At 36.3% G+C, this 24516-nt stretch overlaps 5 protein-coding genes and 1 pseudogene across 8 annotated transcripts; 2 read left to right on the top strand and 4 right to left on the bottom strand.

Annotated features, from left to right (window-relative positions):
- Positions 1-1434: 1434 nt before the first annotated feature.
- LOC120202334 lies at positions 1435-16245 on the top strand. Of its 4 annotated transcripts, XM_039202773.1 has the most exons (5): positions 1435-1539; positions 1729-1783; positions 2051-2403; positions 2488-4379; positions 4531-5053. In XM_039202773.1, exons 3-4 carry the CDS (start codon positions 2054-2056, stop codon positions 4364-4366), a joined length of 2229 nt encoding a protein of 742 aa, XP_039058704.1. In that variant the 5' UTR covers positions 1435-1539; positions 1729-1783; positions 2051-2053; the 3' UTR covers positions 4367-4379; positions 4531-5053. The 4 variants fall into 4 exon arrangements, with proteins under 4 accessions (XP_039058704.1, XP_039058705.1, XP_039058703.1 ...); XM_039202774.1 differs by lacking the exon at positions 1435-1539 and having other exon boundaries at positions 1647-1783; XM_039202772.1 differs by lacking the exons at positions 1435-1539; positions 1729-1783; positions 4531-5053 and adding exons at positions 15392-15396; positions 16235-16245 and having other exon boundaries at positions 2054-2403; positions 2488-4376.
- On the bottom strand, positions 6156-7999 carry LOC120202329 (pentatricopeptide repeat-containing protein At1g64580-like). The gene is made up of 4 exons (XM_039202767.1): positions 7186-7999; positions 7053-7099; positions 6644-6784; positions 6156-6362 (listed from the first exon to the last, which is right to left on the bottom strand). The coding sequence occupies exons 1-4, from the start codon at positions 7997-7999 to the stop codon at positions 6156-6158; spliced, it is 1209 nt and encodes a 402-aa protein (XP_039058698.1).
- Positions 9280-10766, bottom strand: LOC120202336 (PLASMODESMATA CALLOSE-BINDING PROTEIN 1-like). The gene is made up of 5 exons (XM_039202775.1): positions 10634-10766; positions 10028-10399; positions 9752-9997; positions 9578-9671; positions 9280-9487 (listed from the first exon to the last, which is right to left on the bottom strand). The coding sequence occupies exons 1-5, from the start codon at positions 10698-10700 to the stop codon at positions 9280-9282; spliced, it is 987 nt and encodes a 328-aa protein (XP_039058706.1). The 5' UTR covers positions 10701-10766.
- LOC120202337 (EH domain-containing protein 1-like) lies at positions 13310-18863 on the bottom strand. Its single transcript, XM_039202776.1, has 16 exons — positions 18714-18863; positions 18552-18631; positions 18379-18447; positions 17943-18003; positions 17797-17852; positions 17666-17708; positions 17529-17587; positions 17274-17387; positions 16996-17098; positions 16825-16874; positions 16437-16565; positions 16100-16351; positions 15819-15898; positions 15624-15750; positions 15401-15544; positions 13310-13513 (listed from the first exon to the last, which is right to left on the bottom strand). Exons 1-16 carry the CDS (start codon positions 18796-18798, stop codon positions 13328-13330), a joined length of 1638 nt encoding a protein of 545 aa, XP_039058707.1. The 5' UTR covers positions 18799-18863; the 3' UTR covers positions 13310-13327.
- Positions 18864-20114: 1251 nt separating this feature from the next.
- On the top strand, positions 20115-21071 carry LOC120202330 (transcription factor MYB97-like). The gene has a single exon (XM_039202768.1). It carries the CDS (start codon positions 20115-20117, stop codon positions 21069-21071), a length of 957 nt encoding a protein of 318 aa, XP_039058699.1.
- An 815-nt stretch (positions 21072-21886) lies between these two features.
- On the bottom strand, positions 21887-23533 carry LOC120202331 (annotated as a pseudogene).
- Positions 23534-24516: the final 983 nt, after the last annotated feature.

Genomic DNA, 24516 nt, shown 5'->3' on the forward strand with positions numbered 1-24516 from the left:
TATTTAAATAAGATCACCATTTTAAGTATCTAAAATTTTCGAATATCTGAATTTGCACACTCTTGTTGTCATGGTAAGTACCTTTTTGTTTTTTCTTTAATTTTTATATTATATTTTTTGTTTACTTTTTAATAATTCTGTTTTCATGACATTTTTTTTACGTTTTTATTGTATGTGTTTTTTGGCTTTATGATACATTATCGATCGTTTGACCATTATGTTAGTTTATCTTTTTTAAGGTTGGACTTGATATCGTTACGACTAATAAAAGATGACACATTTATTATCATGATGATCTTATTGTTTTGGACTCACATATTGGATTTGGGTACACGATTTACATTTGTGAATAAATTTTTTACGTTACTCGACCTTATTTTATAGTTTATTGATGATCTTTCAGTAATTTTATATCTTTTTATGATTTGTTTACGGATGCTGTTAGATCTATTCGCATCTATCTCTTGTTTGAACTCTTTGATTAGATTTTTAACATTTTCTTTATATAATCTTTATGTGACGTTATGTGATTTGATTTTGTGTTAATGGTTATTTGAAAATATTCTAATTATGTTTTAAGCAAGCATTTATTGTAATTTTTGAATATTTTATCTTTTCAATAAAACGATCTGCTTTTATAAAAAATAAAATACTTTATTTTAACCTTTAATTAATTAAACCAAATAAAAAATTAATGATGTTTAATTCTTTTACTTTTTTTATAATTTTTCATATATGTGGGGTTTTTTTTACAATTTTAATAACTTAAATATATTTTGATATATACTTTTTTATAATTTTTAAAACACTTTTTTTCTTTATTTTTTATTTTTTACAATAAAATAATTAATATCAGTATTTGAAAAAAATAGTAAATAAATTGTAACCCCAACATACATGGTTGACCTGGCACGCCATTCACCGACTACGCATGCATAGTTATCAAGACATTGATATTTTAAGTAAACTTTTAAGTTTTTCAAAATCATATTTAATATTTAATTTTTGTTTCATTTTAGTATTTCACCGTTAGAAACTTTGATGTGTTTAGTACTTAAACTATCAATTTTGATCATTTTTAGTATCTAATTTTTTATTCAAAATTTAACATTAAATTTTGAACAATAGTACTAAAATAAAATAAAAACTAAACATTTTGTTATAATTTGAAAAAATTAAAAGTTTAGGTACAAAAATAACCAAAACTGATAGTTTAGATACAAAATATGTAATTTACCCTAATTTTTTGTTGTTGTGGGCTTATTCACGCTATCAGACCTTATAAATATCGAAGGCTAGATTTTTTAAAAAAAGAAATAATGATTAAATTAATAGAAATAATAAACATAAAGGTTAAATTTGTAATTAACCTAAATATTGTATACTTATTTAGTTTACCTATTTACCCTCTCTTTTGTCTCCTTTCTGCCTAACTCTGATTTGTTGTCGAAAAAAAGAGACGGAAGAGAAAAAAGGAGCCCCAAATCTATTACGTTTTACCCGAAAAGAACCCTAATCTTCTCAAGTCTCGATTCAAAGGTACGCAATTTCTCCCCAATTTGCTCAATAATTTCATGTATTCTCTTTTCTTTAAATTTTGAAACTTTTTGTTAGGGTTTCTTCGTTTCTTTACATATATATGTTTGAAGTCATTTTTTTAAAACAAAATTGAAAAGTTTTTTGGCTTCCAGTGCTTCTCGATTTCTCACCTCTATGTCTCTTTTGCAGTATCGACACTCTGCTTGGTGGAAATCGTTGTTCAGAAATCCCCGTGTCCAATTAGGTCAAATTTTCCGCTTTCATTAATCTTTTCACGTTTTTGAACTTGTGCCTCTTGTTCTAATTATAATACAGATTCGTTTCTGCATTGACCAAAATCGACCCTTAATTCGCCGTTCCTTAATCAACACTTGATTACTGAACTAGGTTTTTGTTGTTTTCTCTACCATGAAAGTTTCTGACTTTATCATTCAAACCATATGTTCTGCTTTAGTTGTTTTGTTTCTATGGATTGTCCTGAAGTATTTTTCGTTTTCTCTATGATTGACAGGTCATGGCTGCAAAAAGGGTGATAGCCGTTTGTCAGTCGGGTGGTGAATTTGAGACTGACAATAGTGGGGCATTGTTGTATAAAGGGGGGGATGCTCATGCGATAGATGTCGATGATCAAACGAAGTTCGAAGACTTCAAGACAGAAATAGGAGAAATGTTTAATCTTAGCATGGATACTATGTGTATTAAGTACTTCCTCCCAGGTAATAAAAAGACTCTCATCACTGTCTCCAATGAGAAGGATTTAAAGCGGATGATAAAATTTCATGGGAATTCTGCTACTGTTGATGTGTTTATCATAATGGAGGAGGAAAATGATGCTCATGATGTTTCTAACATGCCAGCCAGTAGGTAGTTTTCTTTACTTGTAAGATAAAGGCTTGGTTGTAATTTCTTGATATATTAACCCAAAGCTGAGTGTTTTGTTTTTTACAGGTCGAGTAGGACATCTTTGTCTGAAGCAGCTCCAGTCGATCCACCTCTTGCGGCCCCACTTGATATTGTTGATGCCCACAACAATCATATTGATGCACCTATTGAGACGGCAACTGAGATTTCATCCATACTTACTCTTTCTAAAAGCACTCAGCAGTGGCAGAATACAATTACAGGGGTAGGGCAAAGGTTCACTGGTGTTCAGGAATTCCGTGAGACAATACGTAAATATGCCATTGCACATCAGTTTGCATTTAGGTACTATAAGAACGATAGCAATCGTGTGACTGTTAAGTGCAAAGTAGAAGGCTGCCCTTGGAGAATTCACGCGTCAAGGTTGTCAACCACTCAGCTGGTATGTATCAAGAAGATGAATCCAACACATACTTGTGAAGGGTCTGCTTTGAGCACTGGGCATCAAGCAAATAGAAGTTGGGTAGCTAGTATAATAAAGGAGAGGTTGAAAGCTTTTCCACAGTACAAACCCAAGGATATTGTGACCGATATAAAGGAGGAATTTGGGATACAACTGAACTACACTCAGGCTTGGCGTGGAAAAGAAATTGCCAGAGAACAGCTTCAGGGTTCATATAAGGTTGCTTACAGCCAGTTACCACTTTTCTGCGAAAGGATAATGGAGACCAATCCTGGCAGTCTTGCTACGTACTCCACTAAGGAAGACTCTAGTTTTCATCGCCTCTTTATCGCATTCCATGCTTGTTTGTGCGGCTTTGTAGAAGGTTGCAGGCCTCTCCTTTTTCTTGATAGCATACCCTTGAATTCCAAATATCAAGGTACCTTGTTGGCTGCAACTGCTGCTGATGGGGATGATGGCGTATTTCCTGTTGCCTTCTCTGTCGTAGATGCTGAAACCGATGAAAACTGGCATTGGTTTTTGCTACAACTGAAATCTGCCTTATCAACAACTTTCCCTATAACATTTGTCGCAGACATACAGAAGGGTTTACGGGAGTCGATCTCTGAAATTTTCAAGGGTTCATTTCATGGTTATTGTCTCCGCTACTTAACTGAGCAACTCATTAGAGACTTGAAAGGGCAGTTTTCTCATGAGATGAAACGGCTTATGATTGATGACCTTCATAATGCTGCTTTGGCACCTAGACCTGAACTCTTTCAGACATATCTCGAGAGCATAAAAAAAATTTCACTGGAAGCTTACAATTGGGTCATACAAAGTGAGCCCCAAAACTGGGCAAATGCATATTTCCCGGGTGCTAGATATAACCATATGACATCAAACTTTGGGGAACTCTTTTACAGTTGGGTGTTGGATGCACACGAATTACCTATAACTCAAATGGTTGACGTCATACGTCAAAAGATTATGGAGTTAATTTATACCCGCAGGGCTACTTCTGATCAGTGGTTAACAAGGCTGACTCCGTGCATGGAGGAAAAATTGGAAAAAGAGGGCATGAAAGTTCGTACGCTTCAAGTGCTACTGACTACTGGTAGCATATTTGAGGTTCGTGGTGAGTCCACTGAAATCATTGACATGGATCGTTGGGATTGCAGTTGTAAAGGTTGGCAACTTTCTGCTTTACCGTGCTCTCATGCTATTGCTGTTATCACTTGCATTGGGCGAAACCCATATGACTTTTGCTCCAGATACTTCACAACCGAAAGCTACAGGTTAACCTATGCGGAGTCTATACAACCTATTCCAGATGTAGAGAGGCCTCTGCGTAAGGATTCTTCATCAGCTCTAGTGACAGTAACTCCTCCTCCAACGCGCCGTCCACCAGGACGACCTACTACAAAGAAAGTTGGATCACATGAGGTAATGAAGCGACAACTCCAGTGCAGTAGATGCAAGGGGTTAGGGCACAACAAGTCCACTTGCAAAGAGCTCTTGTAGAGTGTTGAACGTGGTAAGTATTAGTTTTTTTGTCACTTAAAAATAGCACCGCTTATCCCTTGAACACCAAAATGGCATGACATTATTCCATTGCATGTTTCATGCAGAAAGCATATCTGTTTTTCCAAACTTGTATTGCATTTTATGAGCATTTGCACTTGCAGCTTCTGCAAATGTGTCACAATGGAGCCTGGTTTCCTGTACTACTTGGGTGATTAATCTTCAGCTTTCATATCAACAAGGATCTGTTTCCCCATACTGCTGCTGTCTATCGTCTGATATTAATATCTTTATTAACTGAATTCTGTGGATGCTATCAGCCGTTGTAACTGAAAGTTTAGCTTTTAGCTTTACCTCTTTTGTTAAGTTTTGTTGCTGTTGCCATTGGACTAACTAGTTCTCTTACTTTTGTGTTTGATGATTGTCAAATAGTTTTATTAGAGGTGCAATTCTATTTGGAGCTTCACGTGGTCTCTAGTTAAAGGTTATGAGTAATGAACATGTCAATGACTAGTAGGAAAACAATGGTTATTTTAACTTGAGCTATTTGCATCCTTGTTGATGGAAATCCATATATTACCATTGACTTGGATCAAATTTTGTTGATGTATAGTTAGTGAGAGATTGGTTAGGTGTTCTGCCCCATTTTAACATTTTAAGTTGTGAATGATTGTGTTGCTTTTCCAATTTGGCCAAGCTTTTGGATATTTGTTATGGAAAACATTGGTAATTTCATATGTAGAGAGTAAATGGCTATGGGTGCATTACGAAATTAAACTCTACAAGCAATACAAAGATGATGCATAAACATAACAGTGACACCAAACCTAAGACTCGGTGCTCGTATACATTATTCAATGATAACAGTATTAGTTCACCTAAACAATCCATTTGCATCCAAAGAATGTGCTAATTGTGCTTGCCTCTGCACCCTATATCCTCCACAAGTTCATCACATAGAAACCCTTCCCCGTCTCTGCACCTCCGCCCTTATATGCCTGTTGCCTGCACCTATTATTGTCCTCTGCCTCCGCCCTTGTATGCCTGTCGCCTGCTTCGATTGTTCTGCCCTCACCCCCTCACTATGTACACAAGAAGAATGGAACACAACTTTTAGATCAAGTGCATGGAAAAAGCAATTGCCATATAAGCACCATATTGATGGTTGACGTCTCTGAACCTAGTGGCTAAACAGGATCAATTAAATACCATAAACCCAACCAAAAAAAGGTTTATTATGCACATACAGAGAGCAGTGTACACAGCTCCATTTGCAGTCTTCTACCACCGCAGCTTATATCCCCGTAACTTAAAGAAAGATGAGGAGATAGAAAGAACTTCCATCCAACATCAGTTAAGGAGCCGATCAATGTGATACATAACCATGATAGCATATTACTCACCAGAGACTAAACAAGGTTTCTGAAGCTGCTATCAGTTCAGCATTACAAGTGCCTATTCTCACTGGTTAATGTAGCATCTAGTACCAGATTCGAAATGTTACAATGTCAAAATAAAAGTCAGTCACTGCAAACAAAAACAGAACGAAATTAAACTGTGATTACCATAATTTGAATGCCATTGAAGGAAGATCGATGTCATGACTTTTTGTCCTCCTATGGGTGAGAAATGAAGGCATGACCAGAAAATATATAGTATGTACCACTATGGGGAAAGGGTTATCTATGAGGGAGATTTTTAATGAGGCCTCCTATTTCTATCAAAAAAATGTACCACTATGGGGCGGATACATGGTCAAATAAAAAAACCATACCAAGTATCAAGCGCTCTACCATTTCCCCAATGCCTCGGCAAGAATGTTGCTGACATTGTCTTCATCGATTGATTGTTTGTATGTTGGCACTCCCCTACTTGTTACCCTATTAACATTTGATCCGATGATCAATGCATGAGTTGTAGAATCTGGAACATAACCCCTTTCCAACATCAAATCTAACAAATTTCGAGCCTCATCCCGCACCCTTCTATCCACAGGCTATTAATCAGCATATTGAACATTGTTGAATCCAGAATTTCCATTCTCGAAATAATTTTACCGATATCATTCGACACCAAATGTAACTGAGAATGAATCATTAAACAAGAGAAAAATTCATGAATTGTCTCTGAATCAGGCATGAGACCCTCAGTAATTATTAACTTGCAAAACAAAGCACAGTCCTTAAACCTATTCAGTGCACACATACTTCGTATCAGGATACAGTATGCTTCTGCATCAACTTCACAATTCCCTATCACAATTTGGGAAAACATCACCAAGACATCTTTAGCTCTTTCAGATTTATACAAGGCACACATTATAGAGGCATAAGCCGAAGTATAGCAGGAAATACCGGAATAATAAGCCAGTGACCTCAGCTTGACTGCTTCATCCACGTTTCCAACATCGCATACAGCCTTGATCAACATATTGAATGTGGTGAATTCAAGGGGGCATCTACTTTTAGACATGTAATAATATAATTAAGCGGCCTCTTCAATCTTTTCTAGGTGGCAAAGGCCTTCAACTAGCCTTGAATAGCATTTTGAATTCAAAACCTAGAATTTGCACCGAATATAATAAAATTGTTCCAAAGCATCCTTAACTTTTTCAGATTACAGTTACCGACAACAAGAGCTGCATATGTGCCGCAATCAGGAACTACTGACCGTATAATCATTCTACCGAGAAGCTCGTAAGCTTTATTGATCCCCGCATTCTCACAAATCCATCTGAGTAAAATGTTCCAAGAATCACAATCAGCTATGCCTCTCTCAAACAACTTCTCAAGAAGACTTTTTCCAAGAAAAAAAATTACCAGCCTTACAGCAACCTTCGAGCAATGCTTTATGTGGAGAAATTAAGTCATCACAGTTATTCTCCAAGAAACGAAATGCCTCATCATATCTCTCAGCTTCACAAAAACCATTCACTACATCCACAAAAGAATCAACGGGTGGAATCTCACCGATTTCCATCATCTCTTCAAGAACGTTAGTCGCCTCATCTAGACGAAGGTTCATACATAAACAACGAACCATTTTACTGCAAATTACCGAATTCAGCACTAAATCAGCTGCTCCCATCTGCCTTAATAGCATCATTCCTTCTTCGAGTCTGTTCTCTCCACAAAACAAAGGGATAGTGCAGGTATAGAAACTTAAATCCGGCCAATACCCGAGCTCCAACATTTTATACAAAATGAGCACTGCATCATCAACTCTACCATTCAAAACAAGACCTTTTAGAACAATCTCAAAGGTCCTAACATTCGGACTACACCCCTTCTTTCCCATCCTCCTAAACTGATTCAACCCCAATTCAATCATATTGGTCTCAAACAAAACCTCCAACAAATGGTTCAAAGCATCAACATTGGGTACAATTCCCCCTTTCACCATCCCCTTATAAACAAACATGACACGTTCAAAATCTGTTTTTCCAACAAGAGCACCCAACAAATCATTGAAAACGTCAACAGAGGGATTAAACCCACATGATGTCATGTTCCCCAAAACCAAAACCGCCTCGTTTAGCCTAGAATGTCTAACGAATATATGAACCAAAGAAGCAAGAGCCTCACCAGAACCCACGTGTCCATCTCTAGCCAAATTCAGACAAAAATGGTCCATTTCTTTGACATGTCCAGCCAAACCCAGTTTCAAAATGATGTGGTGATACGTATCGGCGTAGTGGTTGAAGCCCTTCTGCAGAGCAGCCCATTTGAATAGCTTGATGGCTGAGTTGAATCCTGGGTTTTGTTCAAAACTCGGATTAAGATGTCTGGGTGTAGATTCTTCTTTAAAGACCCAATTTTTCTTCGAAATCGTCGGGTGATGGAGGGTTTATGGAGGTTTCGGGGTTCAATCGGAGAGCATTGGAGTATGAGAAGGAGAAATAACAGCCGGGGAACTTGAGCCATGGAGGGATGTTGCTGGGAAATTTTAGTTTTAGCTTTAAAAACATTGGAATTAGAAGTGTATTACATATCAACGATCAAATAAGACGGGGAAAGAAAGAGAAGACGAAGTGACTGAGCTGAGAATAGACCTCCGTTGATGTGCGGCTTCTTAAATATTTTGTTGGGTAAACTATGAATTTGGTCACCCACCTATTACTTAGCTTATGTTTAAGTTAGTCAACTATTTTTAAAAAGGCTATATCACAAATAAGTACCTAAAACATATATACTTTTTCATTTAAGTACCTATTTTTTTTTTTTTGTAAAAATAAGTACCTAAAGTTATCTTTTTGGTCAAAATAACTACTTAAAGTACTTTATGTCAAAATAGTTACCTAAACTATTCAAACTTTTTAATCTAAATTCTAAAAAAGTTGACATATGATATTAATTAAAGAATACTTTAGGTACTTAGATGAAAAAATGAATACTTTAGGTAACTATTTTAATCGAAAAGATAACTTGAGGCTATTGTTAATGCTATTCCTTAGTGCGATTCACTAGCATCATAGAAAAAAAACTCTCCTTATCAACTGATTTTTTTAGTGTTAGTGATTTTAGACTAAGACATGTTGTTTAGAACAGTAGAAAAATTATGTTAAATTTATACGTAAATTTGAATAATTCAACTTGATTTTTAAATAAAATTTAAATGATAAAATAAGATTTATCGACTTGATTAACTCGAAGAGTAATGTCTAGTGGATATTCATTTTGAAACATTAAGATAGTTTGATTAAAATGGTCCTTCTCAAACCTATAATTTTCACTACCTGATGAAAAGATATACAAATCTATGAATATAAATTTTGGAACATTAAGAATAAGCCATCTCTACATCTCGAGCGGCTTTTCCGGACGAGGAACATCGTCACGAAGACGAGGCTGCCATGAAGTAGTCATCTGGGAACTCAAGATCACCTGTTTCTTCCCCAGCAAGAATAAAGTGGTCTATGGGAAGGTGCTTGATTCGAAGATCAATCGAGAAACGAAATATGTCATTGACAGTAGAATGATGCTGCTAAACGTCGGTTGAAAACCGACCGACGTGGACGTCGATGTGTTGAAGGTGGGAGGTAGGTTGGACCCGAAATCACTTGTGGCAGCAGAGCCTGTGCCAGGGGTGCTCGAGTTTAATACTGAAGGTGGGGTGACCGAGCTGCAAAACACAATCAAGATCATTTGTCCGGTTCATATGTAATACATACTAATAGTGTATATGTCAAAGTGATCAAAATGAACTCTTTACCCTGGTACACCTGCCCCTATTGATGTCGATGTTGCTGGTATCGCGGTCAGAGTGGGTTGTGATCCCGAAGATGGGAAAATGCAGGATCCAGTGCCTATTAAGATTAGAAGGTGTATCATTGAACATTCAAACGTTTCGAAAGATGATTAACTCGAACAAATTAACACATCTTACTTGGATTGGTGTTCACTATGGTTGCAGTCCCGCCGAAGTCGCAGCTTGTCGGTGCCGGGTTTTTCTGATAGTAGGTATTGAATGCATATGATGCATGGTTTTGCAATGTGTTCGGATTATAACAGTTAGCACCTTGCTGGATCTGCGAGCAATCGACTCCTCCGATTCCACAAGCGTAATCCAACGCCGATTGAAGCAAAGTCTGTGACGCTCCTGTCATAGCTACGCACCAGCTCTGCCCTGGAACTGCAGGAGAATTTGTAGTTGAAGTACTAGGAGGCACAGGATTTGGCACCGGTGTGCTCACAGGGACTCCTCCCATAGGGGCGGGATACGTCGTTACGGGATTCATCGCAGGCTGCTGCACCCCTGCCCCTGGCACTGTGATGGGTGCAGATGTCGTGATCGGATTGGTTACCGGTACCGTAATCGGGTTGTTGGGATCTGTAGAAGGTACCAAGATCGGTGCCGGCATATTCGCAGGGTTCTTGGCGGGCACAGTGACGATCGTCGGGGTGGGATTAGTTGGAGGGAAGATAATATCATGTTGTGATGTTCTTGTGACGCCATTGAGGAGTATTCTACGAGAAGAAACAAAATCTTCCATTGTTGATTTATCAACCTTAGCAGTAACTTCCCCTACCTCAGCTGCAGTAAAAACAGAAGGAGTTATAATTAATGCATCATGCATGCATATATATATATATACACTAAAGAATTTTTCTACAGTTAAAACTCTCAGGTTCAAGTCATATAGATAGAAACCGGAAGAGTTTTCTTTTCGGGTACGATATCGGATATATTTCCGCTATCGGATACCGAAAAGAATGTAGAAGAAAGTAAAAGAGGGGCAATGGATAGAAGAGATGGGGATTCACTTACCATAAGAGCAGATAACAAGAAGAAACAAAAGGGGTGAAAAGAGGCAATTAGAACCCCCTTTAGCCATTGATGAGAGCTTCCCCTTCTTCTTCTTCTGGGTTTTGGCTGAAAGAGAGACCCAACAGTGGTGGTGTTTTAGAAGACAAAGATCGTGTGTGTGTGTGTGTATATATGTGAAGCAGTTGCCAGTTGCTAGTTGGATAGATAAAGGTGACGAGAGAAGAAGGAATATAAAGCTAAAGGATGATGACCATGTTCCATGTAATGAGAAAAAGGAAACATCTTACTTTGTCGTTAAGGATGGGGATGGATATGTAGGATTGTGGATGATCACATTTGATTTTTCGCTTCTTCATCTCTTTTGGTTGAATTATATTTTGGTCCCTTCAATATGTTCAAATTTAAAATTCAGTATTTCTACATGTTTATACAAGTAAGGATTTGATATCAAATTCTTTGTTACTCCATTTATGATTCAAGTTTTATTTGAATTCAAACGGGTCAATCATATTCCTATAAAGATTTTCGAGAGAGGAGGAGAAAGAGCTTCGAGTCTATTTTAACTACAGGTATGTGTCATATTTTAGAGGAAGACGAAGACATTAATTCGGCATTATAAAAGAAAAAAAGACCTTAAAATTTAAAAATAATGACTTGACACATCTGTATATATTTCTTAAAATATATCTTAAATTTGAACATAATAAATATCTCGGTTTTATGGTTTTGTCCTGACTAATTCGGATCGACCTATGTTGTCTCCTTGACTTTGGTGGATGAGACTCCCAGGGGATTTTCTGCATACACAAGGACTCGAACCCGAGTTCTTATTTAAAGCGGAATAAAACTGCTTACCAATTAAACCAACTCCGTGGGTAGGTATACTTTGATCCTTCCTTTCTATATTCCTATGGTGAACAGGTTAGTTATTGCTTTTTATTAAAGTTTAAATATCATTGGTTGAAATTTGATTAATAGTTAATTGTTGTACTTCGTTATCTTAATTATATTTGGCTCTTTGAAGTCTTAATCAATATGGTTCATCAAAGTCTGTATGTTATTGGTTGCTATAGGTATTAACTTAGAAAATTATACAGCTGTGGAACTTTGAAAAATTACCAGCCGGCATGAGTTATTTATTTATTTTTAAGAGTAAATTACACGTTTAGTATCTCTAATCTATCAATTTTGACTCGTTTTAGTATTTAAACTTTCAATTTTTTTCAAAATCATACAAATCGTTTAGTTTTTATTTTATTTTAGTACTAGTCGTTAAAAACTTAACAACAGAGCTGACCGATCAACCGAAATAGTAGAATCTACCAACAGTTAGCCCCATTTCAAACCTAGTCCAACCCAACTTTGACCCTTAGGAAACTGGCCAAGAACCACCTCTCTCGGTGGCCTCCACTCCAAGTGACGATGAACCAACAAGGAAGTAGTTGACCCGTTGGTCTTTTCTCTAACCGTGGTGGTCGTATCACAACAACTTCGGATGGTTGACGATGAAAGCTCACCAAAAATCAATATTAGTCGAAGCAAGGGCAAGGGAAAATCAAAGGAAACGGTAGATGAACATAGGATTTTAGATTTCCGGTAATGGAGGCATCAGTTGGAAGATTCCCACGGTGAAGATGTTGACGTTGAGGACGATATATCTCAAAATCGACACCATTAGATGGTTAGCGGCGACGAACGTAGGTGTTTTACTTTGAAGGAGTTAAGAAGTTTTTCCAAGATCTATGACAAACGACAACGATTTGGGGTAAACAAACTTTGGATCCATAATCAGAAGGTCAAAGCGAGTCAACTGGTGAAGTTTGATCTTGATCGACAACTGGTGATAACGGTAGACGTGATGATTATCGATAACTGATCGGTGAAGCACAACCATTGTTGATGCAGCAGTCACCAATGGAAGGCAATGTCAGTTGTGTTGTAAAGTTTTTAACGGTGGTGTATTAATATGAAATAAAAATAAAATATTAGGTATGATTTTTTTTAAAAAAATAAAAGTTTAAGTACTAAAATGAATTAAAATTGATAGTTTAAATACTAAATGTATAATTTAACTTATTTTTAAACAATTAAAGTAATTATAAGGTGATATTTATTCAGACACACCCTTCTTTTTGTAAGGTATTTTTTTCTTCATGTGATTAGTTTATATATTTAGATAATTTCAGAGATATGTTCAAGTTATATAATTAATTTACTCATGCGTTTTCTTCTTTTTATAGTTTGAGATATTTTCTCTTTATTTAAGAAAATTAATAGTTATTATTAATTAAATAATATTATGTTACAGATAAAATTTAAAATCTGACTCGATTTTACTAATTTATATATATATATATATATATATACGAAAATGTCAATTTCTTTATTGATTAATTTGAGATAAGTATAATATAATATATGTTTGAAGATAACCTTAATATTTGACATTGAATGCTCACACCCTAACATTCTTAATACTTGAACCGAGACCTCAAAAAATAATAACAATTCCTTTACCACTAAGGTTGTGTAAGATGTCGAAATTTTTATATAAATATTATAATAATGTTTTATACATGATTATAAATTATAAAAATACAACTACATGGATAAATGCATTTTTTTAAAATCAGGGAAGATGTAAAATAAATGAGAGGTAGTATAGTATCGGTGGAGTGGATTAATTAAGACTAATTAATCATAAGGATTCCTTAAAGACTTCAACAAATCGGGGATGTCATAACCCAACATGTCATCAACATCTTGAATCATTTTAGGCTTCAGCTTATCAAATCTGTCAAAGCTGTAACCCCTCAATATCTCCTTAAAAGTTTCCACATTCGGGAAATCCCCTGGAGGTAGGTGATGATCTCTTTGAACCTGTATATATACACATACATACATGACATGACATGCATACCCATTTCACCATTTATCTTAACCCCCCCAAAAAATTGAATTTGATCATTTCAGTTATCAGACATCAATTACTCCCCAATTTAGAGTTTGAAGGGATTAAGGGTAGCTTAGAGATTGTATCAGATAATTTTGAAAAATGGGGTTCAATCACTCATATTCTTGGTCAAATTATGATTTTGGTCGAGAATTTATATTCAAATCAGGGTTTAGCCCCTATAGTTCATTTAGCATAATTTAATCATGTACATTTATTTTGTCTTTAGCTGATCTAAATAGTTCATACATAAATTTTTTCCTTAAAAAATACTATTTCCAAAATAAAGAAAGGTTAGCTTGATGAGTTAGACGTAGTGTTTTCAAGAATTCCTAGGTTATTATTTTTGCTAAATAATTAACAGAATTATTGGTTAACCAATAATATCATAAATGGATGAATTAAAATTATTAAATCACATACTTGAACATAATAGAGGGACTGAAATCATTATTTAACCTATTTGTTTATTCTCACGGGTTAATTCTATTTGACATCGACATAAAATCTCTAAACTTTACAATTTAAGCCTTTAAAATGTTGATGTTATATCAATTAGGTCATTGTGTTAATCTAGTCTTTAATTTAGGCACTAAATAATAGCTTGAATTTTTTTTTAAGTAAAGCTTGGATATAATATTGAGCATATATAAAACACGTGGACAACATCCTAAACACTTGTGTACATATTAGATGGATAATTTTGATTTAATATTAAAAAAAGGTCCTAAATTCTAATCATTAATTTTTAACACATTAGATATAACGAAAATGTTCATGTATGAAATTGATGTTTTAAGGGTCATATCAGATTACGTCACGAAAATGGACGAATCTGTTAACGATAAAAAAGTACATATGTGAAATTGAGAATAAAAAGAAATTGTATATCACTGATTGAGAAATCAACTATAGTCCATGTACCAAATATGTATTTAATCCTATTTAAAATTTGATAAATATATTTTTTAATATGATCCATATTTGATCCAAGCTCTAATTTAATGCCCTAGATGACAAGTAGGCTAATGGAAATATCTAATCGATACAATCCTCAGATTTTAAGGATTCAATTAAAATGTTTTAAAGTATGAAGACAAAAGTTAAAATTTAGGCCATATTATTTGAGGGCGTCAGATGGAATTAACCCTAACTTTCACCTAGGGTGTCTTAATTCTAGTTTGTGTGTGTATAAAAGCAATTGGCAAAAATGCCTCGTAGGTACCTGTAATTTTAAGAAAAAAACTAAAGTGGCTCTCGTATTAATTTTCTCTCTATGTGACCCTCAGACTCAGAAAATAAACCCAATGTGGCCCTTTGACCAACTTTTTCGTTTTTGACCGTTACGGTGCTGATATGACAATTCACGGTACTGAAGTGGCGGTTCATGGTACTGAAGTGGCAGTTCACGATACTGACGTGGTAGTTTAGGGTGGCAAAATAACGTAGCAGATGACATGACAGATAGACTAAATTGGTAACTCAAACATGGCAGATGGACTGTCACGTCAGCACCATGGATAGTCATGTCAGCACCGTAAACTGGCACGCCAATACTGTAACAGTCAACGACGAAAAACGTTGGTCAAATGACTATATTGGATTTGTTTACTGAGTTGGAGGGCCACATTAAGAAAAAAAATAATGCGAGGACCACATTATTTTTTCCCAAAAGTACATGGATCTTTTATGTCTTTTTGCCAAAGCAATTTATGTATTGCAATACCCATCTAAATAGTCAATTAATAGATAGGATACCGATGGTTATAGGAAAAACAATTTATGCAAAAACATGAGAGACAAAGAGAGGGTACCTTTACGAATTCGTCTTCCAAATTATCAGTTAGTCTCTGTTGGGTACTAGCTTTCCCAAAGAATGCAGGCATTTCGTTCTTAAGATGGCTGACGATATAAGCATGTATCTTGGCTGCTCTAGCACGTTTCACAAACTCATTTATCTGCAAGTTGATTCATATCCATGTTTCTCAATACTTTTCTTCTTCAATACATGTGAAACTAAATGTAACATGAACTTACTCGACGATCACAAGCCTTCTTTGGTATGTCTTTCAAGTCAGAAAGAAGGTCTCCTTGTTCTTTCTCGAACAATTCTTTCCCGATTGGACCCGTGAAATCTTCGTTCACGGGCTTGTCTTTGAATGATCTGCCATCAAGTAATGAATGCGATCGTGATTGCAGACATAACGAATGTGATGACAAGAAAGGGCTTACCCAATATATACACGCACAACCTCAGGAGTGTTGAGGACTTTCCCTAGTGACCACATTAAGGCTCCATAAAGTCTCATTAACTATCATGAAAAGGAAAGTATAAGCAACTCAAAACCCTACCATTTGAATCATCTAAGAAGAAAATTTCTGCCATGGACACATCTTGGCGTTCATCATGTTCGTTGCAATTATAAACATCGATGCTGAATAGGGCGACGGAAGGAAAAACTGAAACCGGAACACTGCTGTCATATGTAAAACAGGGGAGATATGGTGCTTACTTGTTGAGTATCAACTTGGTCGGCCTTGTTGAAAATGACACGAATCTTGTCGTCGTGACCGCGCAAAGAATAAATAACACGCTTGAATTCGTCACTTATATCTAGCTTGTGAGGATCAAAGAGAAGAAGAATAAGATCACATTTGGCAGCAAACCATGAAGTCACGCCTGTAAAATCATAGGCTCTTTGTGTTCTCTGTTTTTCTCCTGACAACACTCCTGGTGTATCTACTAATGTTATGTGCTCCAAGAGCTTTCAATACATCAAAACCACAAAATATTAGATTTTGAGAATTAATGATCACGAGAGTAGATTAGTGTTTGAACAATTAACTCACATGGTGCGGCATTTGAGAACACTCAAATTTTGACAAAAATGCAGTTCCGAAAGTATTGAGACCAGTAAATGGCATGTCAGCTTGAACTGCTATAGTATTTCCTGGCACACTTCTTTCATCAGTTCCCGACTGCATGCACAGAAATGGCAGTACAAGAAACATGAGATTAAAACAAAGCACTCGGACTTAAAGGTGATTGTTGATTATGAGTACATATCTGATACGAATATATTCATTTCTTTTTCAAGTTTGTTCATATATTTGGAAGATTATACTCTTACAATCACGTTAAAATATGTGTTCGAATTAAAATATCAAATCGAGTAAGTGATGTAAACTATTCATACTGCATCGATGATATTATCACAGAACAGAAATTCTGAAGTACCATAATAACAACAAATCTGTCTGTCGTTGGTTCAGGTCCAATGTGAGCTCCTGCAAATGATGGTGGGATAAATTTTTAATTAATTATTATTAGTGTTCATGTTCATATTATTTTTTACATTACATCATATTTTCAATTAATATTATATTCATATCAGTGAGGATCACTTGCCTGGATAACTGCACTTAAGCAAGTGTTTAATGAAGCTCGTTTTCCCAGTGGAATACTGACCCAAGAGCATAACCATTGGCTTGGCATCAAAATCACTGTTCGTCTGCAATAAACAAAATTCAGAGTTAAAACATATGATTTCCGACTCGGGTGAGTATCGAATATATATTTTTACGTAAGATCATATCTGTGTCTGAATGTGTCGGATACATGTGATATGCATGGATATTTAAGATAAGATCAAGTCCAAATTCAGAGAAATTACATCTACCACTCACCAACAATGGGGACACAAAATCATTAAAACAATATGCAACTTCTAATGGCTTTAACTTTTGATTGTACAGTTTCTTTAAGCCATCTTGGACTGAAGTCACATGGGACAAAAACTTCTGTTTTATACAGAAAAATGAAAATTAATAAACCATATATGCTATGGATGCATATAAGTAAAAACACAGTTAAAGAGGTGAAAGGAACCTGTATTAGGACCAGGAAGCAAAACAAGTTCAAGAAACATTGAGAAATCAAACCTGTGATGGTTTTGAAGAAAACCATTGAAATGTAATTGGTGCTGGTTTTAGAGAACCACCTGCATTGTCCCCAAACTGTGACATCATGTTGTGATCGTTATATAAATCCATTGAAATCTAATAAGAGATTCATATACCGTCGCTTTCGAGTTTATTCGAATACAAAGGATCTTTCTTCTTCTGGATAAATCAAGCAAAATAGTAAGGATATCATGACTGTGAAGCATATGAAACATAGACTTCAAGAGTAAAAGAAAGCTTATCTTACCTCAATTAATTCATCCAAACCTTCCATTCTAGGAGGTTTGATATTCTCAAAGTCCACTGCAATACATCACCATAACTTAAAATCAGAGGCAAGCTAATTATAAGTAGAAAAGTTTTCAATAAATACTCAAAGCTAAATCATCATACCATCACCCTTGAGGAGGATATCATGTGATATTTCATGACCACCTTGTGCAAGCGAAACCAGCTAAATGATGAAGGTAATAGTTAGTCAGCTTTGAAGAAATCAGCCAATATATAATCCAACTATTACCCGGACTCCTTTATCTTCCTCAAAGTATCCTTATAGCTCATGCATCCGATACACGATCGGCCATGAAAATATATTTTTAGGATGGACACGTATATATTAATAACACAAAATAGAAGGCACAAAAAAAATATCATGATAGGCACAAATAGTAAATAGATAACAAACATAAGGAGAATTAGATTTCAGGGTGGACAATAGCAAGATCCTCCACTAGACATGAAAATGGGATATAATCCTCGAAAAATATTGGGGATTTTTTTGAACCCAAATAAGTATAATCAGATTCCAAATAAAACTACAACTGCATACCTGCATACAACAGATGAATTCTTTGAAACCTAGATATCCCTGCCTCTTGGAATCCGCAATCGCCCATATCTTCAAGCAATCATCAATACAATAAACAAATAAACAAATGAAGAAATATCAATCAAAAAACTTAACATTAGATTCAAATTAAGAAATTAGAAAAGGAGATTAACCAGCTTGAGATCTTGTCGAGATAAACCGGACATAGAAAGAAACTTTATTGCATTATTTCCAGTGACGCGGCCATCATTATCTACCCCAAAACCAAAAAAAAATACATAATCAAATATGATTAAAATTTTGAGGGGAAGAACATTAAGTAGCTAGAAAATCACCTGAATCAGCCACCTCGAACCATTCTTTATACATTTTCTGGACTTCTTTGGAGCACGAACCGATCTGAGGGGTTTGGATCTCCATTTCCAAAGAGACGATCGTATGAATCAAACGAAACTGGAGATCGAAGCGAGTCGTCGCCGGAGAATGAACATGCGGTGTATGGTGAATATTCAAAGGTGACAACAATGGTGGAATCAATGTAGAGAAAATGTATTAGATAATGAGAAAGAGAGAAGGAAATCATAATACGTACCGGTTTTTAACGAACTGGTGGAGGGAATCTCCTTTCATTAACTGCCATTCATGGGCTTATTTTATAGCCCATTAAATTGGGCTTATTTAATTCTTTGATTTTTTTAGTTTTTCAAATAACTCGGGTAGGGATAATCGTTCGACCGAGTCGAATAAAAGAAATTTAATTCATCCGAGTTGAGGAATTCTATTTCGTAACTCAAATTTGATTTGAATTTTTTTGTGTCGAGGCAAGTTTATCCAAATAACATTTTTATTCAAATTCGTCACATTGACGTGATAAATTTCAAAAAATATATTTTTTATTAGAATTTGTCTCGTCGGAATGACAAGATTTAGTAAAAATATATTTGTTTGAACTCTTCAAGTCACTGTAGTAAATGTCGTAGATCTTAAATTAATTTTGGGATGACCCAATGGGCCAATGTTTTCACCCGCCTAATCTATTGGGTCAATTTTACCGATTTTGACCCTTTGCATTTGACTTATTTAATTATTCAAAATTTCTAGTATTTCAAATAATTCGAATCGTTAATTTTAAATCTAAATTAAATAATTTAACCAAAACAATTTATTCAAATTGGTTAATTTCCCTTATTTGCGAAGCTGTTGAGCTTTTATATGAATAATTTGTAATTATTCATACAAAAGTTATAAGTTTAACAAAATAATTTTTATTATTTTATGAATAATTTGTAATTATTATCTTTTTACTAGTGGGGTTAATTTTCTTCATCTTAATCTTGTATTGATCAAGTTTTCGTATACAAATTTTCAATAATCAATATCATAGATGTTATTCAAAACTTATCATTTTGCGATTATAAAGTATCGTTTGATTTTAAAAGAATATATCATTACGGACAGTAACGGATGTTTGCACAAGTCAGAGTTGTCACGTGTCCATCCTGAAACTCGAATTTCTCTATATCAATTACTTCAATAAATTATCATCTAAGAGAGAATTGATATTATTAAAGATGTTAAATGGAGACGAAGATCTCAATTAATCTAATTATTAAATATTTCGGCAACAGTCGCAACAATTAGAATCCTTTACATCTACGATTATATAACGGCAACAGTCGCAACAACTACAGCTCTCAGAGTCCATTAAACCCTAGCATCATCAACCTAGGGAGAAGATGATGATGATGATGATGATGAGAGGAAACAACCAAATGAATGCTCAAAGCGAGGGCGGCAACAACGGAGTGAGAGATGATGGAATGGTGTTGAAAAGGGGCTCGTGGACGACGGCGGAGGATGCGTTGTTGACGGAATACGTGAGGGCTAATGGCGTAGGGAACTGGAACTCGGTGCAAAAGAACACCGGGCTGGCTCGATGTGGGAAGAATTGTAGGCTTAGATGGGCTAATCATTTAAGACCTAACTTGAAGAAAGGACATTTTTCTTTACAAGAAGAAAGGATGATTATTGAGTTGCATGCTAAGATGGGAAACATTTTTCTCCAAATTCAGCCTCGACTCCACCACCTCTTAATAGCCCTTCCAGTTCGACACCACCACCACCTATCTCCCCCCTTCCATCCCCCCAAATCCAACCGCCTTTCCCAACTCTTCCTCTCTTCGATTATGATTTCTTCCATGACAACAAGCGGTTCAAGCACGATGAAAGCTACAGCAACAACAACAGCTTCATGTTGTCGTTTTTACTTGGAAAACTACTTGAACCGAGTGACACTCGATGTTGCTTCTTCGTCAAGCAATAACCTTTATCAACCCTATCTTGATTCCGTGTTGTTCTATCTGTTCAAAACGGACCAAGAGTCGAGTGATGGTTTGTTGGAGGATATGCTGCAAGATGCTCAAGCGTTGGCTGCCGAAACCAATGGCGGCGGCGGCAACAAGGAAATGTCGAAAGAGATGAACATTACCGCAACTCAACATGATCAAGAGGAAGAAGACTACTCGAAGCTAATCAATGACGATGGTCCGACGTCCATGGGCATGGAAATTAACGAATGGTGCAACAATAGCGGCGAAAGCTCCGACCTGCAACCCTCGGCTATCACAGATAATGAAAATCAACTAGCTCTTGCCAGTGTTCGATCCTCAGACAACTTTCCGGGAATTTTCTAACTTCATTGTGCATTTTTTGGGATAATTTGAATGAACTATTTTAAATAAAAATAAACATGTTATGTAGTGAGGTTGACATTATTTTTGGGGTTGGAAGAATCAACCCGGAATGAGTTTCGGGTCGTGATGGATCCGATTATTAGACCGGTCTGACTTTGCCTACCTATATAATTGTAGATTCAATGATGATCAGGGAGACAGTTAAGCTCTCTAATTATAATGTAATCTCAAAACTAATGCATGTATTTTTCCTGGACGGACACATGATTTTATGTAAGGAGATAAACTTGAAATTTTAAAATTTTAGGAGGATAAAGTTGAATTTAAAAAATCTCAAAGGACGTAATTTTAAATTTTCAAGAGATGACTACCCTACTTGTCTCCCTCGGTGCATCCCTGCCAATATTGATCTATATAAATTACAGTTGTAATTCTACTTCTTCTCCTTCGTAAACCAAAACATTAAAATGAATTCCTGCACTTGAATCTTCGGACACTTAAACCTTTTGATCAATAACAATTTTCGATATGATCTCTAATAGACTCGTAGATCTGTTATAACCAAACCTACTATCAGACGATTATATCTATTTAACTTGTCAAATTACGAATAGCAATTATAGTTATACACTTGACACCGACAGTAAGGATCTCTATGTATAAACCACTGCATGATTTAATTCATGATATCATTAAAGGAGAATAGAGAATGGTTCTTAAATTTATCCATAGTAAATCAAATGAGGCATCTCTTGCAACAAAAATACAAAAGGATTACAGCAGAGAAGATCGAAGATCGATCTTCAATCCTGATTTTAACAAAATTGAAACTTGATCATCGTCGTTGAAATCGACATTGTATTGAGTAGGAAAGGGCATAGTGGGCTAGGAACATGGATAGCACCTTCAAGCATCATTGTAACAGTTCTCATGGAAGACCTTAACATTGGCTCTTCTTGAACACACCAAATCGCTACTTTCAATAACATCTCCAATTTCCCAGCATCATTTGTAGCTTCTTCATCATTTTCGACCAGTTTTCGAATCATTCCTTCACTGTAACATTGGAATGCCCATTCTGTTAGTATAGCTGCTTCGTCCATTTCGACCTCGACGCATCTTCTGCAACATATGATCTCTAATAACATCATCCCGAAGCTGTAGACATCGACCTTGACTGAAACTGGAGTGTTTCTGAACCATTCAGGTGCTATACATAGCCTTTTGTCCCTCGTATGCCGGTATGGTTCAGGTTTTTTTTTTCATCAGAAGCTTTGCTAACTCGAAATCGGATATTTTGGCGGTGAACGACTCGTCCAGTAGTATGTTTTGAGGCTTTATGTCATAATGGATGATCTGTTTGCTGTATTCTTCATGCAAGTATGTGAGACCCTTTGCAATCCCTGATGCAACTGCAGCCTTTGTCGCCAACTAGGCCTTATGACTTCGAAAAGGAAGCTCTACAACGAAGAGTTTTCCATGAACTCGTACACCAGAAGCCTATGCTCGGCTTCATCACAATATCCGATCAGTCTCACCAAGTTCTTGTGGTGAGTTTGTCCGATGACCTTCACTTCGGTTTTGAATTCCCTTTCTCCATCTTGTTTAAACTTGTCTAGTTTCTTGACTGCAACGTGATCTCCGTAGCTCAATGGGGATTCTCCTTTATAAACGGTGCCGAAAGCACCCCGTCCTAGCTCTTCTTTGAATTCGTTAGTGGCGTGTTCGAGATCTTTGTATGTGAAAAACTGCAGATTAGTGTCTAAGTCTCTTCTGCTACGAACACCGTTTAAGTCCTGAAGTTTTCTTTGGAACAAGCAGAAGAAGATCAGAGCAATTGCAGCTAAAGAAAAGAAGTTGAAAACTGCAGAGGTGCCCAAGAGAACCCCAAGGATCAAAAATATTTGATTTCGATTTTTATCTCTACGGCTCGGCCCGGTGGGGTTTTCCCTCGATGCATCCGACTTAAGTACCTTAAATAGAGCTGTTCTATCAAGAGCATCCTTGTCAAACCACCCATTTGAGAGTGGTAACTTCTTTTTCCAACAAGTTCCACTGCCATCTTTACTTAAAGTCGGATCCTGCAAAATGGTGACCGCGCAAGAACAATCGAGAAGGCAAGATTGCTTATATTCCAAATCAGTTGCAGGTCTCAATACTCCGTAGTCACTCAAAGGAAAATTGGCAAACGACATCGGCTTGAACTCGAACCGATCTTCGTCTATAGTGGATCCATCATGGTTGCAATCTACAGGGTAGTTTGCATAATTCTGCTTGCAGCCTGCATATTGATTGTTTTCATCCAATAAGGAAAATCCAGGGGGACATGTACAATTAGGCCTCCCATTGATAGGTTCACAAATGTTGTTATAACCACAAGGACCAGTTTCGAATGTAGCCCTACCGGACTTAACCACCGAGTCGACAAAGCGACGGCATATGTTCTTCAGCCTAGACCACATCACAGACCAGCTTTCACTTCCACCGGGATTCCTTGGATAAGAATAGAGAGTAGTAGTACAAGTCTGGTTTCAGAACAGCATTTACCAGAGCAACCTCAACTAGACTTCCATTCAGGTTCGAGATTTGGATATGCCCCGACTCGTTGAAGACAAACCGAGAACCGTTTCTGAACTCAAAGTAATCTTCATATGCCTTGCCGGTGAAGATATCTATTTGATTAAGAATGAACGATCCATTATCGAAACAAAGTTGATATTTCCCTTTACCGTAACTGTTGAGTTTGTAATTAGTTTTGTTCAGTTATTAATTAGTTAGGAACGATTATGAGTTAGTTAGGTGGTTAGATTGAATAGTTGTGTATATATATGTACTAGTTGTAAACTTATACGTATGAAAATAAAAATAATTTTTCATTTCACTCATATTACAAGTTTAACATGGTATCAGGCTAGTCCATTTCTGCTGGGCCTGTTTCCTACTTGGGCTTGTTTTTCCCCTTTCCATTTCATTCCTCGTCTCTACAGCATCGCCGTTTTCACATTTCCATAGCTTCGCCGTTTTCAAAATGCCTTCAACGATGGTTCCAACTGCAGAATCAACGCTTGTTGATTTCAACCATCCACTGTATCTCCACCCTTCGGATACTCCGGGCACAGTCTTGATCTCACATCAACTATCTGGGCCAGACAACTACACCATCTGGAGTCGATCGATGCGAATCGCGCTCCCTGCCAAAAAAAATTAGGGTTTGTTGATAGACTCTGTTACCGCGATGATTTTCAGCCACCTTTACAAGCACAATGAGATAGATGCAACGCTCTTGTGCTTTCATGGATCCTCAACTCTGTGAGCAAGGAGTTGTCTATTGGAATCGTTTTCGCTTCAAGCGCTGCATTCATTTGGGCAGATCTCAAGGAACGTTTCGACAAGGTCGACGGTTCTCGAATCTTTTTTCTTCATCGTGAGATTGCAACGATGGTCC

The sequence above is a fragment of the Hibiscus syriacus genome, unplaced genomic scaffold, assembly GCF_006381635.1.
Source record: "Hibiscus syriacus cultivar Baekdansim isolate YM2019G1 unplaced genomic scaffold, ASM638163v2 tig00008653_pilon, whole genome shotgun sequence".
NCBI classification, from domain to species: Eukaryota; Viridiplantae; Streptophyta; class Magnoliopsida; order Malvales; family Malvaceae; genus Hibiscus; species Hibiscus syriacus.

Bases quoted from the DNA above. Each gene is read 5' to 3' on its own strand.
- LOC120202334 (XM_039202773.1), top strand. From the start codon at position 2,054: ATGGCTGCAAAAAGGGTGATAGCCGTTTGTCAGTCGGGTGGTGAATTT. The intron at 2,404-2,487 runs GTAGTTTTCTTT...TGTTTTTTACAG, and splicing joins TCTAACATGCCAGCCAGTAG to GTCGAGTAGGACATCTTTGT.
- LOC120202330 (XM_039202768.1), top strand. From the start codon at position 20,115: ATGATGATGATGATGATGATGAGAGGAAACAACCAAATGAATGCTCAA.
- LOC120202337 (XM_039202776.1), bottom strand. From the start codon at position 18,798: ATGGAGATCCAAACCCCTCAGATCGGTTCGTGCTCCAAAGAAGTCCAG. The intron at 17,853-17,942 runs GTATGATGATTT...GATGTATTGCAG, and splicing joins TATCCTCCTCAAGGGTGATG to TGGACTTTGAGAATATCAAA. The intron at 15,751-15,818 runs GTAAGCCCTTTC...ACTTGATGGCAG, and splicing joins GTTGTGCGTGTATATATTGG to ATCATTCAAAGACAAGCCCG.
- LOC120202329 (XM_039202767.1), bottom strand. From the start codon at position 7,999: ATGGACCATTTTTGTCTGAATTTGGCTAGAGATGGACACGTGGGTTCT. The intron at 6,785-7,052 runs GTAGAATGATTA...ATGTTGATCAAG, and splicing joins TAAAGCTTACGAGCTTCTCG to GCTGTATGCGATGTTGGAAA. The intron at 6,363-6,643 runs GTGATGTTTTCC...GCTGATTAATAG, and splicing joins AAAGAGCTAAAGATGTCTTG to CCTGTGGATAGAAGGGTGCG.
- LOC120202336 (XM_039202775.1), bottom strand. From the start codon at position 10,700: ATGGCTAAAGGGGGTTCTAATTGCCTCTTTTCACCCCTTTTGTTTCTT. The intron at 9,998-10,027 runs CTAGTACTTCAA...ATTCTCCTGCAG, and splicing joins GGTGCCAAATCCTGTGCCTC to TTCCAGGGCAGAGCTGGTGC. The intron at 9,488-9,577 runs GTAAAGAGTTCA...TGTGTTTTGCAG, and splicing joins ATAGGGGCAGGTGTACCAGG to CTCGGTCACCCCACCTTCAG.